The sequence below is a fragment of the Phascolarctos cinereus genome, unplaced genomic scaffold (genome assembly GCF_003287225.1).
Source record: "Phascolarctos cinereus isolate Bilbo 61053 unplaced genomic scaffold, phaCin_HiC Scaffold_5;HRSCAF=322, whole genome shotgun sequence".
NCBI lineage: Eukaryota > Metazoa > Chordata > Mammalia > Diprotodontia > Phascolarctidae > Phascolarctos > Phascolarctos cinereus.
The window spans coordinates 302,943,187-302,956,163 of NW_027555958.1; the positions used below are offsets into that span (position 1 = coordinate 302,943,187).

The window sequence follows — 12,977 nt, forward strand, 5'->3', positions numbered from 1 at the left end:
CAGTATCCAGAAGCAAAATATGATACAGGAGACATCCTGAGAACAAAGACCATGACACCCACTGAAATATTGAAATGATGAGGAGTTAAGACCTTCAAGAAAACCCAGCCTTAGGGACTGATTTAGAGTAAATCTTTTAAAACTTTTTATATTTTAGCCTTTCCCAGAAGTGGGCTCAGGACCAAGGACCTTGTGCTATACCCCAAAAGAGCAGGATTGTGATTGAGCATTTTCCATCAAACAGACACCCTGAAATAAAGGATCCTGAAGCTTCTCTGAACAGCCCGACTTCAGCATCGGCCCCCAGGGCAGGGCACACTGACCATACGTGATCCACAGGTTGTGCGGGGCACACTGGGGCTGCAGGAGACAGTTGTGGGGCAGGGGAGGCAAGGCTTGCAGGGTGAGAAATCAGGGGTACAGGGGTTACAGGGGAGCCTAAGGCAAAGAAAAAGACAGAAGTTAGTGCCATTATTCAATGAATCCTTTTCAAAACTTAAATCAATAACTTAGGGGAAGAGAAAGGCACAACTTTGTAAATGGTATTTAGGGCAAAATGGACAGTTGCCTGTCCCTCGAAGATACTCACTTGCAGTCTTCACTCTCCAGTAGGCCCCGGTATGTGGAGATTTCACATTCCAGTCGGGCCTTAACGTCCAAAAGGACCTTATATTCCTGGTTTTGGCGTTCTAAGTCAGAGCGGATGTCAGCCAGCTGGGACTCGATGCTCCCAATCATGCATTGCATCTGGGACAGCTGGGAACTATAGCGACCTTCAGTTTCTGCCAAGGTCGACTCCAAGGAATCTCTCTAGGGCAGGAAAAGAAAGATGAGTTTAAGGGAAGCTTTGATGATCCATTCATTCATTTCCGTTTGACAGGCATCATTTATGCAACTCCATTCAATTAAGTCCCCGCTATTTGAGAGGCAGTGTATGTAGTACAGTGCCTCAAGGGCTGGTTTTGGAGTTAGAAAATCCTGGGTTAGAGTCCTGACACAAACTAGATGTGTGGCCTGTGGCAGTCACACAACTTCACCGGGCCTCGAGGCAACTCTGTAATGCTATCAATTATAAGAGTCCCTGATCTGCATCAAGTGATGGTTTGCACATTAATGGTCTGGAGAGACTGTGATCAAGGTTCAACTGTTTGTGTCCTGGCTGCTGGGGAAGAGGCAACTGAGAAGGTACTAAGGGCCAGTCATAGAGAAATAGGTGTGATTTCCCTGGCCTATGGAACTCCCCATGAAGAAGCTCCCTCTAGAAAGGAAAATTGATACTTTCTTTTCCACTTGTAGTCTTAGAGAATACCTGGACCAGTGAAAGGTTAACTATTTCCCCACTCAGCAGCATGAGTCAGAAATGGGTCTCAAACCCAGGTCTTCCTGGCTCCAAGACTACCCCCCAATCCCCTATGCCTTGCTTTCTCTTTTGGTACAGACTAAGCAAATTTCCCCATGGCTGAGTTTCCAGAATGCAGAAATGGAAAATCTGGGAGAGTGAAAGGACCTGGCAGCTCACCTGGCCAGGGACAATGGAATGAGTTTGCCAAATAATGAGACACTGGCAAGGTCTCACTGAGTTGGCACACTCTAGATTGGAAATCCAAATAAGAATCTCATTTGAGATCAGTCCATTCTATGTATCACCAACCCCTGTGACCTAGACAGTATCTCATCTGTTTCCTGACATCTGTGAGTAGCTAGTAATTACTCATAAGCTTTATCTGTTCACTCACATAAACACAGAAGCCATTGCTGAGACTTGTCTATTCCTGCTGGGCCTTGAGTCTACAATCACTGTGTTTTACACAAAATTTAAGATTTGGGCTCAGGTTGTCATCCACATTCCTTTGCCTGGGGCCCTTGACTCTCAGAGAAGCCCAAATCTTGGGATATTTACTGTGTTTTGTACAAGGCAAAGTATTAGGGGAGGGAACACTTATGTGTCTATGCAGCTAGATTTTAGAGGGTCTCAGGGGTGCTGCTCACCAGGCTGTTCTGGGCCTGCAGCTCGATCTCCAGGGAGTTGACCGTGCGTCTCAGTTCGATGATCTCTGACTGGCAGCTCTGCAGTTGTTCTGAGCTGGATACCACCTGCTGATTCAGCTCCTCTGTCTGAAACACCCCACACCACCCCAAAGGACTGGGTCAAGAGACAATCACTTGGCACCAGAGATGCTGAGAGGCCAGGGCTGCCAATGGGTGGCTGGTCCCCTACCTGGGTGTTGAACCAATCCTCAGCATCTCTGCGGTTGTTCTCCACCAGTGTCTCATACTGGCACCTCATATCATCCAGCACACGGTTCAGGTCAACAGGAGGGGCGCAGTCCACCTCTATGTTGAGCCGGTCTCCAAGCTGACAGCGTAACGCATTCACTTCCTGGGGGGTGGAGGGGAGAGAAACAGTATAACCCAAAGATCTCACAGATTCTCACTAATCCAGCCTCAGAGGTTGGTCTTTACCTCCTCGTGATTCTTCTTGAGACAGAGCAGCTCCTCCTTCAGGGACTCCACCTGGGCCTCCAGGTCAGCCTTGCACAGGGTTAAATCATCCAGGATCCTGCGCAGGCCATTGATGTCGGCCTCCACCAGCTGGCGCAGGGACACCTCAGTCTCATACCTGTGTACATAAAGCAGTCCCAGGAATCAGCCAGCAGAGTGATGAAAGATAAAATGCCTAGCTCATAGACCTAGAGGTGCAAGGGACCTCAGAGACCCCCTTCCTTGCTTAACAGATGAGGAAACAGAGGCCCAGAAAAGATAATCTGTCCAAGATCATATAAGAAAGCTTCAGAAGCAGGATTTGAATCCAGATCTTCAGAATCCAGCCACTTGCCTTTTCCTGCTATGCCATCTTGCCTCCAATTTGGAGATTAAAAATCAATCCACTTCCACTTGTACTGGTGGTATTTCATAGGCTCATAAATCTAGGGTAAGAAGGGACCCCAGACACTATTTAAACCAAGGACTCTTAACCTTTCTTTGTGTCATGGACCCTTTCGGCAAGCTGGTGAAACCTATGGACCCATTTTCAGGAGAATGTTTTTAAATGCATCAAATAAAATTCATAGGTTTAAATCTATTGAAATAAATCTATTTTTGAATAAATCTATTTTACTATTTACTTTTTAAATAAATGTATTTTATAGATATAAATCTATTTTTCCCATCCAAGTTCATAGGCCTCCTGAAATTTACCCATGAACTCCTCTTTCCATGGACCCCAACATCAGAATTGTTCATCTAATCCAACCTCCGCATTTTACAGATAAAGGAACTGAGACACAACACAGCTGAGTCTTTCCCAAGAATACATGGATAGTAAAGATCAGAAGCAAGATTTAAACCCAGATTCTCTAACCCCAAAGCCAGTAGACTTTCCACTATACCCATCCCAAGTTGCCATTCAAAACACTTAGTTGCAGCATTATTAGTGTCCTGGTTCTAACAGGCAGGTGGGAGGATGTCTAGGGATAAGGCCAGTTCCCTGACCCTTACAGAAAACTTACTTGGTTCTGAAATCATCAGCAGCCAGCTTAGCGTTGTCAATCTGCACCACCAGCCTGGCATTCTCCGCCTTGGTACACAGAGTCTGGAAACAAAAGGGCAGAATAAATTAGTGAATGAGTGAATGAGTCTCAGAAATGCTGTGAGGTAGAGGCCAGATGGAAATGGATCAGGCTTCTTCTAGGGCATTTCATTCCAGGCTGCTGGAGAACGAGATTTTCATCTAACTGAAAGGCAAGAGGAAAGAATCTAAGTGTCCTCCAGAATCTGATTTTTTTTCTGCGTATATCTGTTGGTAGCCATAAATTCAAGGAACACGGGCTGAGGAGAGAGAAAACGTCTTTATGGAGGCAATGTAGTACAGTGGAAATGGTGCCATGTTTAATGAGGGCCTAAGTTCAAATTCTGGATCTGATGCTTACCTACCTAAAGGCAGCTAGGTGGTGCAGTGGATAGAGTGCTGGGCCTAGAGTCAGAAAGACCTGAGTTCAAACTGGGGCTCAGACACTTACTAGCTGTGTGACCCTTGGCAAATCATTTAACCTCTGTCTAGCCCTGTTTCCTCAACTGTAAAATGGAGCTAATAATGGCACCTACTTCCCAGAGTCATTGTGAGGATTAAATAAGATAATATTTGTAAAGTACTTAGCACAGTGCCTGGCACACAGTAGGCTTTAATAAATGTTTATGTCCTTCCTTCTTTCCTTCTGTTCTTTTGTCCTTCCTTCTATCTTTTCTTCCTTTCTTCTTTCCTTCCTTCCTTTCTTCTCTACTTCCCTCCTTCTTTCCTTCCTTCTTCCCTTCCTACCTTTTTCCTTTCCTTCTTTCCTTTTTTCCTTCCTTTCTTTTACTTATTACCTGTGGGACTTTAGGCAAATTTCTAATCTTGTTCAGTCGTTTCAGTCATGTCCAATTCTTTGTAACCCCATTCGGGGTTTTCTTGGCAAAGATACTAATGTGCCATTTCCTTCTCCAGCTTATTTTACAGATGAGGAAATTGAGACTGGATTTGAACTCATAAGGATGAGGCTTCCTGATTCCAAGCCCAGTGCTCTATGGGCTTTGATTTCCTTATCAGTAAAAATGAAAGAGTTGGACTAAGGTCCCTTTCAGCTCTAAATCTAGGCTCCCATGATCCCAAGTTCTGTGTGCATGCCCTTCCTGGTCTGAGTGAAGGTTAGGAGGAAATCTTTATTGTGGTATCTCCTGGATTATCAGAAGACATCAATTCCAACTGTATGGAAGCACATCTCCACGATACAGTAATAGCATATTGGTATCTGGGCTCTTACCTTCTTCTGGAGTTCCTCAATGGTCCTAAAATAGGACTGGTAGTCAGGGCACATGTAAGGGACTTGCTGTTCACACCATTCCCGGATCCTGCCCTCCAGATCCGCATTCTCCCGCTCTAACTGGCGCACCTTCTCCAAGTAGTTGGCCAGGCGGTCATTCAAAAACTGCATGGTCTCCTTCTCATTGCCATTGAGGATGCCCTCACCAAACCAGCTTCCGATCCCAGAATAGCTGGAAGAGAACCCACTAGTGGGAGGGCAAAAAGTAGGCAGCCAGCTAGCGGTCCTACACCTGGATCTGCTTAGGCCGACAGAGCAGGTTGAGAAGCTCCGGGCCCCATGAGAGACACTTGGGAGCTTACAGGAGCTGCTAGAGTATACTGTGGATACTCGCGTGGATCCCCCACTTGCCCCATACAGACCCTTGAGAGAGCCAGAAGAGAAGGCAGTTTTGAGGCCCTGGGAAGCCATTGTACAGGCACAATGTTGTTGTGGATCAGGGTAAGCAGGTCCCCCAGATCCTGAAAGCCCTTACCTAGCTCTGGCTCTTATATCCCCATACCAGTGGGCGTTGGCATGTTACAAAGAGTTTTCTCCTCATTAAAGTTAATACTAAATTTCTACCAGAACATCTCATTAGTCTGTTATTTAGCTGCTCGTGAACCTTGCCTTGCCTCATAAAAAACATTCTCCATTTGGTTGACTGCTAAGTCAAGACTCATCTCTCCCACTCCGTGTTGCTGGGATGAGAGTCTCAGGCTAATTCTTCAAAGGGACCTGTCATCAGAGCCCAGACCTCAGTCTCGTTAACCAAGCGTGGGAGCCAGAATCTAGAAACTGGAATCCATTCCCTCACTTTCACCAGCTATTTCTCCTTTTACGAGCCCTAGAGCATGGAGGCTTCTAGGCTAGCTCCAGCCTAGCCACCAGGACATTACCTTGGCAGTTAACATTTGGTTTTACCAAGGCAGAAACCCTAGGAGCAAGGAGAAGAAATGCTGAAGGCTCTTCGGTGACCTAGCAGAACTTCTGAGGATCTTCTATTGCCACAAGACCTGATCTAGTCAGTGAGGGAAGGTCAGGAGTAGTTGCAGACTTCATGGTAGCTCCAACAGAAAGGCAGCTAGGTAAAGCAGCAAATAGAGCACTAGTCTTGGAGTCAGGAAGACCTAAGTTCAAATCCTACTTCAGACACCTATTAGCTCTGTGACCCTGAGCAAGTCATTTAATTTCTCTGTGCCTCAGTTTTCTCCTCTACAAAACAGGGCTAATCATAGAACATACCTCACAGAGTTGTTCTGAGGACCAAACGAGAAAATATATGTAAAATGCTCTGCAAACTTTAAAACCCTATATAAATGCTGGTATTGTTATTCATGTACAAGGTTCTCTCGTATGAAAATTACCCATGCCAATTTCCATCAGTATGAAATTTTTAAATAAATATTTTAGTGACACTTTTTAAAAACACTAATATCACTTCTCAATGATGCCCCCATGGAACCCTTCTGTAGGCAACTAGAAGGCACAGTGGATAAAGCACTGGGCCTGGAGTCAAGAAGAGCTGAGTTCAAATATGACTTCTGACATGTACTGTGTGACCCTAGACAGATCACTTAACTGCTATCTGCCTCAATTTCCTCAACTGTAAAGTGAAGGTAATAATAGCATAAAACTCCCAGGGCTGTTGTATGAATGAAATGAAATATTTTTAAGTGCCTGGCACATAGTAGGTGCTTAATAAATGCTTGTTTTCTCTCTTTCTACTTTACCAAAAAAAGGCATCATTAAGCAGAAGAAACTAACACATTGGTCTCGCTCCGTACCTGGAGTCTATACTCTTCTCTGTCAAGAAGAGAAAAGCATGGTCCACAGCCAATCATCTGGAATTAATACTGGCTGTTGCATTGACCAGAGTCCTGAAGTCTCTCATTTTTTCGTTATGTTATTGTGATCATCTAATAATTCATTCTCCTGGCTCTACTTACTTAACTCTCACACTTTCTGAGGGAAGCTATATAGTCTCCTCCTCTCTCCGGTTGGTAATTTAAGAATACTATTTCTTTGAGGCAATGGATATTTTTTTTTCCAGAGACTTTCCAGAGATTCCACCTGATCATTGATGGTCTGGTTTGAACTTTTTTTTTTCTGGACTTATTGCACATTTCTCCCCTTCTGACACGGGCCATTCTAGCAAAACAACGTCTCTACTCAACTCTCTACTCTTACTCCATGACTTTGTGTAGGCAGTACCCTTTGCCTGGATTGAACTTCCTCCTCACTCCAGTCTCTTAGACTCCCTAGTTTCCTTCCAGGCTCAACTAATACAGTATCTCCTTATAGGAAGTGTTTCCTGATCTCTTAGTTATTAGTACTTTCTCCCTCCTCAATTTCATATATAATATTTATATTTTACACATTATTTTATATTATATATCACATAATAAACTACAAATATAAAATTAATTACATTACATTTTGTTATGTATTATCATCATTATGTATTTATACATATATGTTTACACATTTTATTTTCCTCAGCTCCCTCAGAGTGGGATTTTTTTTGTTGTTTTGTCCTTGTATCCTCAGTAGACAGTAGTACCTTGCTCACAGTGGGCACCTAATATATATTCATTGCATTGGATTAAATTACAACATATAGCTACACATTTGCTACAGCATGTAAGCGACTGAATGAAATTCAGAAAGTTTCAAGAAGAAAGTAGGATATAATAGAGAATGTTGAACTAGGACTCAGGACACCTGGGTTCTAGGGGCAGTTCTGACACCAAAGCTGCATGTCTTAAAGCAAGTCATCACTCCCCTTTTGGTCTTGGTTTCTTCATTTCTAAAATGAAAGGATCGGACTAGATGATCTCAAAGATACCTTCCAACTCTATGCTTAAGATATTTTTTTTCCTAAAACAGAAAAATCAACCTGTATTTCGAAGGTAAGAGAATAGAAGGGCTCATAAAAAGAAGCTTAGAGAATGTCAGAGATCTTCAAGGTGATTTAGGCCAATTTCCTCATTTTATAGATTAGGAAACTGAGTCTACTATTACCACTACTAGCTAAAATGGGAGGAAGAGAGGAGAGACAGACAGACAAACAGAGAGCCTTTATTGAGTGCTTACTATATGCCAGGCACTATTAGCTCTTTAAGGTTTACAAAGTACTTTTTATATATTATCTCAACTGAGCCTCACAAAAATCCTGGGAGGTACATGCTATTATTATCCCCATTTTACAGTTAAGGTAACTGAGGCTAAAAGAATTTAAGTGGTTTTCCCAGGGACACATAGCTAGTAAGTATCTGAAACCGGAATTGAACCAAGAGCTTCCTGACTCCAGGTCAATGCTCTATTCACTAAGCCACCTAGCTGCCCCCAGAGGAGGTAAGTGATTTGCCCTAGGTTGCACAGATTATACATGGTAAAGCCAGGACAAAAACCCCAGCAGGTCTTCTGACTCCAGTGTTCTGTTTATCATATCTCAGTGTCTCCTCTAGTGGAAATGGAACAGAGTGGAGAGGAATCAGTGTGATATGGAGAAAGGAGTCTACAGCTGATCCACATAATTTCATGACTGACCCATTGTGGGGTTTGGGATTGTCTTTCTATTAGGACACATGCTGTCTTCCTATAACTAAGTTCTGCCTTCATCCCAGGATGCTGGAACAAGTCATTATTGACAGGCTAATGAAAAAATGAGCTTTGTCAAGTACAACAATGGAAAAATCAATGCCTCACCCTGGCATTTGTCTGTCCCAAGCAGGGTTTGACACTGATTTATTGTGATGAGACTCTTATTGCTAAGCAACTGTTGGTTATATGTTTAGGAGAATTTTGAGCACACAGAACATATTCCCAAAGAAGTTTGTCCAGAGCCCCCTGTTTGAAGCAGTATTCAGGGGTCTCATGAGCCAACATGTCATCCCCGTTCCCTGGAGGTCCAGGGAAAAAGCACCACAGAACATTGAATACAACTGCAGGGTTTTGATTGGATGCCAGCTACCTCTCATTACTGGAAATATGTCTGAGTGAAAGGACGCCACTGAGACGGAGGCCAGAGAGAGCTCTGATGTTGTTTTCATTCCCCATGCATGTGAGAACAGGTCCCTTCTTCATCCCTTAGAGGCCTCCATGGAGTAGACACTCAAGAATGAGCAAGACAGCTTCTCTTTTGACCCCAGTACTCCTGAGAGATCAAGGCACAGAAAATTCTGGAGGAGTTTGGGAAAAGCCACTTGCAGGACCTTCCATATCAGATGTTCCCAGAAGAAAAAGTAATTTGGGCAGAGATTAACTTCTTATATAAATTTCTTTGCCTGGTAAAAGTGAGTTGCTCAGAAGGAGTTTCTGCTGAGAGGAAAGGGAGGGGTAAGGAATCAGCATTAATGTCTTGCCATCTCCCCTCTGCCTATTCAAATCCTACCTACCCTGGAGGAAGGCATTAGAGGTCATGAGAAATCCTAACTGCTCAATAGGATAGAAATAAGGACTGCACCTGTGATTTCCTTAGTATGGGGGAATTTCTGAAACGGGAAACTCCCTCTACCAAAACCATTATTACCAATCATTATCTTTCCCCAAACACTTGCTCTCTCTTCCAAACTTGCCTATTACTGTCGAAGACAAGTCATCCAGGCTGACAGTTTCCAAGTCATCCTCAACTCCAGTCACATCCTTACCCTCCATATCCACTCTGTCTGGAAATCTTGTTTCTACTTTCACGTCTCGTGTATGTGCACCCATCTCTCCACTCACACAGCCACCACCCTGGGGCAGGCTGTCATCACCTCACACCTGGACTATTGCAATAACCTGCTTGTTGGTCTTCCTGCCACAAATCTCTTCCCAGTCTAGTCATTCTCCATTCAAGTGTCAAAGAGATTTTCCTAAAGCACAGATCTGACAATGCTACCTTCCCTACTAAATAAATTCTAGTGGTTCCCTATTATCTCCAAGATCAAATAGAAAATCTTCATTTGGTTTTTAAAGCCCCTAATAAGCTGCCCCCTACTGCCATTTCAGTCTTTTAATGCTTTACTCCATACTTTTCATACTTCAAACATCCAGTATCCTCACACAGGACACTCTCTCTCCCAACTTTGTGCCTTTTCACTGACTGTTCCCCATATCTGGAATGTTCTCCCTTCTCATTTCTGCGTCTTGGCTTTCCTAGCTTTTTTCAAGACTCAGTTCAAATTTTGCCCTCTATGAGAATCCTTCCCTGTCCTTAATCCTAGTGCCTTCCTGAGATATCTCCCACGTCTTGTACATGTCTTGTATGAATATGTTTGATTTCTTATAGTCTCCTCCATTACAGTGCTTTGAAAAAGCTAGCATTTATTCTTGAGGGAAAGGACCCTGCTTTGGCTTTTCTTTGTAGCCCCAGTGCTTAGCACATAGTAAGCATTTTTGACTACTGATTTTCAATGTAGTTCAGTACCTTCCCTGCATCACCCAGAGTTTCCTAGGATGCTAAGAGATTAAATGACAGAGAGGAGAGGAGAGGATAGGTGAGGACAGGAAGAACCAGTATGTATGAGAAGTAGGGCTTGAACCCTGGGATCTTCCTGATTCTGGAACCAGCTCTCCAACCATAGCACCAATAACTCAGCTCCTTAATAGTCTCTCCCCTTAGAAACAGTAGCAGAAACTAGAAACTCTCCCCAAAATTGTGGGGGTTTTGGAAGCATAAACAAGCTGGACAAACTGACTCACACTTTTCTGAGATACAGTGAAGTAAACCTATCAGGTGTCTGCACTGAATTTGCCACCAGTATGGTGAGTTCCCAGGAGCAGAAGGCCACGAGGTTGCCTAAGGAGGAACAAACCAACTCAGGTTGGAAACTGAGCACATCAAAGCTTCCTCACCCAATCAGCAATGAGATAAGTCTGCTACGAATGGCCCCTGTACTTCCAGAATGAAAGAGATAGGGAAACTGAGAGAAGGAAGGAAGAAAAGAAAGAAAGAAAGAAAGAAAGAAAGAAAGAAAGAAAGAAAGAAAGAAAGAAAGAAAGAAAGAAAAAGAAAGAAAGAAAGAAAGAAAGAAAGAAAGAAAGAAAGAAAGAAAGAAAGAAAGAAATATATACCTATACACATACCTGGGCAGCTAGGTGGCATAGTGGATGAAGCCTGGAGTTAGAAAGACCTGTGTTCAAATCTGGCCTCAGACACTTCACAATCTGACCCCTTCCTACCTTTCCAGTCTTCTTACACTTTATGCCCTCCATTTACTCTAAGACCAAGCAAACCCACACACTATATTCCATTTCCTGAGTCGGTGACTTTTCAATGGCAGCCCCCATACCTGAAATTCCTTCTGGGATTAGCACCCATCTACACTGTATGTATCATATCAATAGATATGTAGTTTTTCTGCATATTGATTCCTCCATTAGATTGTAAACCCCATAAGAGGAGAAACTGTCTTTGGCCTTTCTTTGTACCTCACTGGACCCCGACCCCCTACCCCCCCCACCCCACCCCACCCCTGTCCCAGACTGAGCCCAGTGCTTGGAACACGTAAGTAATCTCTTTCTCTTTGAACTCCTACTGCACTTGCCGACAATACCTCCCAGTTTAGTAGATTCTAATATGCTCTTGGAGTCATAAAATCTCAGAGCTGGAAGGAGATGACTCAAAAGCCATCTAATCTGACCTATATTGAAGCAGACATTTCCATCTACAACACCCCTAACAAGTGACCTTCTCTTGAAGACCCCCAGTAATTAGAAGCCCCTATGTCCCAAGGCCTTATTTCCACTGAGCTTAATTAGGAAGTGCTTCCTTTCACCAAGCAAAGTTTCCCTCTCTGCAACTTTGATCCATAGGTACTCACTCTTTAATTGTTTTAATTATCTCCCCATGATTGAGCTTCTTGAAAACAGAGGTTACGCCTTACCTCCTCGTTCTCAATTTGTATGAAAATGAGGGCCCCTTTCTACTAGCCAAAACATTTAAGGACCTGATGATGGTAAATGTCCATGAAATAGATGGATAGATAGATGGATAGATAGATAGATAGATAGATAGATAGATAGATAGATAGATAGATAGATAGATAGATGAACAGAGTAAGCATTTATTAAACACCAGGCACTGTGTTAAGTATTTGGTATAGGAATATAAGCAAGCAAAGCAGTAGTGTTTACTCTCAAACATCTTATGTTCTAATGAGGGTACACAGCCCATAAATAAGAGATGGAGGAAGACAATGCCATAGATACAGGGCTGCATGCTGTGGAGATAAGTTAAGTAGTGAGGAGGCCTTTTTCTGGGCAAGATGTGGCAAAAGCTCATTTATCGAGCCCAGTATCCCAGAGGCAGAGTTCAGGGTTCTAGTAGAAGGAGAATGAGGAAAATGGCTAGAGTACAAACAGCCTGGTATGAAGTTGCCTGGGGAATCTGACATATATCATGAAAAACAATTACTATAAATTCTGAGGCATTTTTAAATGAGTTTGAATTTTATTAAACATTGGCAATATCTACATACCTTTGAAAAGTAGTAAAATTTTTAAGACATTATTCAGTCTACCAAAGGTATATTTGCTTATGTATTATATAGAATCAAAATAATATTTTGATGGAATTAAAGAACAAGGCACAATGCATGGTACACATAAACTCTCAGACCTTTTGCAATAACTCTAAAGTTCTGGGCTCCACAGGCTGGAAATAACCACCTCATGCTATTCCTTACTACATCGTTCAATTCAATCCAACAGATACTTACTAAACATTTACCATGGACTACACTATGCTAAGCCCTGGGAAGACAAAAACAGAAAGGAACCAGTCTCTACTATCAGAGAGTTTACTTTCTACTGCAGGGGGAGGGGAGGAGAAAGGGAGGGGAGATGAGGAAAAGGGGTTATATAATATGTAGACAATTAAGTAAGTAACAAGTATTTTTTGATCCATTGGTTTATGTCAAATGTAGTATCTAGAATGTGTAATGTGAACCAGGCCATCATAGCTAAGTAACACTCTGGGTAGAGATAATTCCCAAGAGAAGAGATGACTAATGACTAGGGGATCAGGAAAAGCCCCATGGAGGAGATAACACTTACATTGTGATTTGAGGGAATCTAGGGATTCTGCAGAACACCAATCAGGAAGGAAAGCATTCAAGGGATGGGAGACCACTAATGCAAAACCACCAAGGT

General features: G+C 43.0%; 1 protein-coding gene across 1 annotated transcript; it reads right to left on the bottom strand.

The window, feature by feature from the left end:
- Positions 1-274: 274 nt before the first annotated feature.
- Positions 275-5,270, bottom strand: KRT35 (keratin 35). Its single transcript, XM_020972707.1, has 7 exons — positions 4,800-5,270; positions 3,510-3,592; positions 2,464-2,620; positions 2,219-2,380; positions 1,990-2,115; positions 590-810; positions 275-438 (listed from the first exon to the last, which is right to left on the bottom strand). The coding sequence occupies exons 1-7, from the start codon at positions 5,268-5,270 to the stop codon at positions 291-293; spliced, it is 1,368 nt and encodes a 455-aa protein (XP_020828366.1). The 3' UTR covers positions 275-290.
- Positions 5,271-12,977: the final 7,707 nt, after the last annotated feature.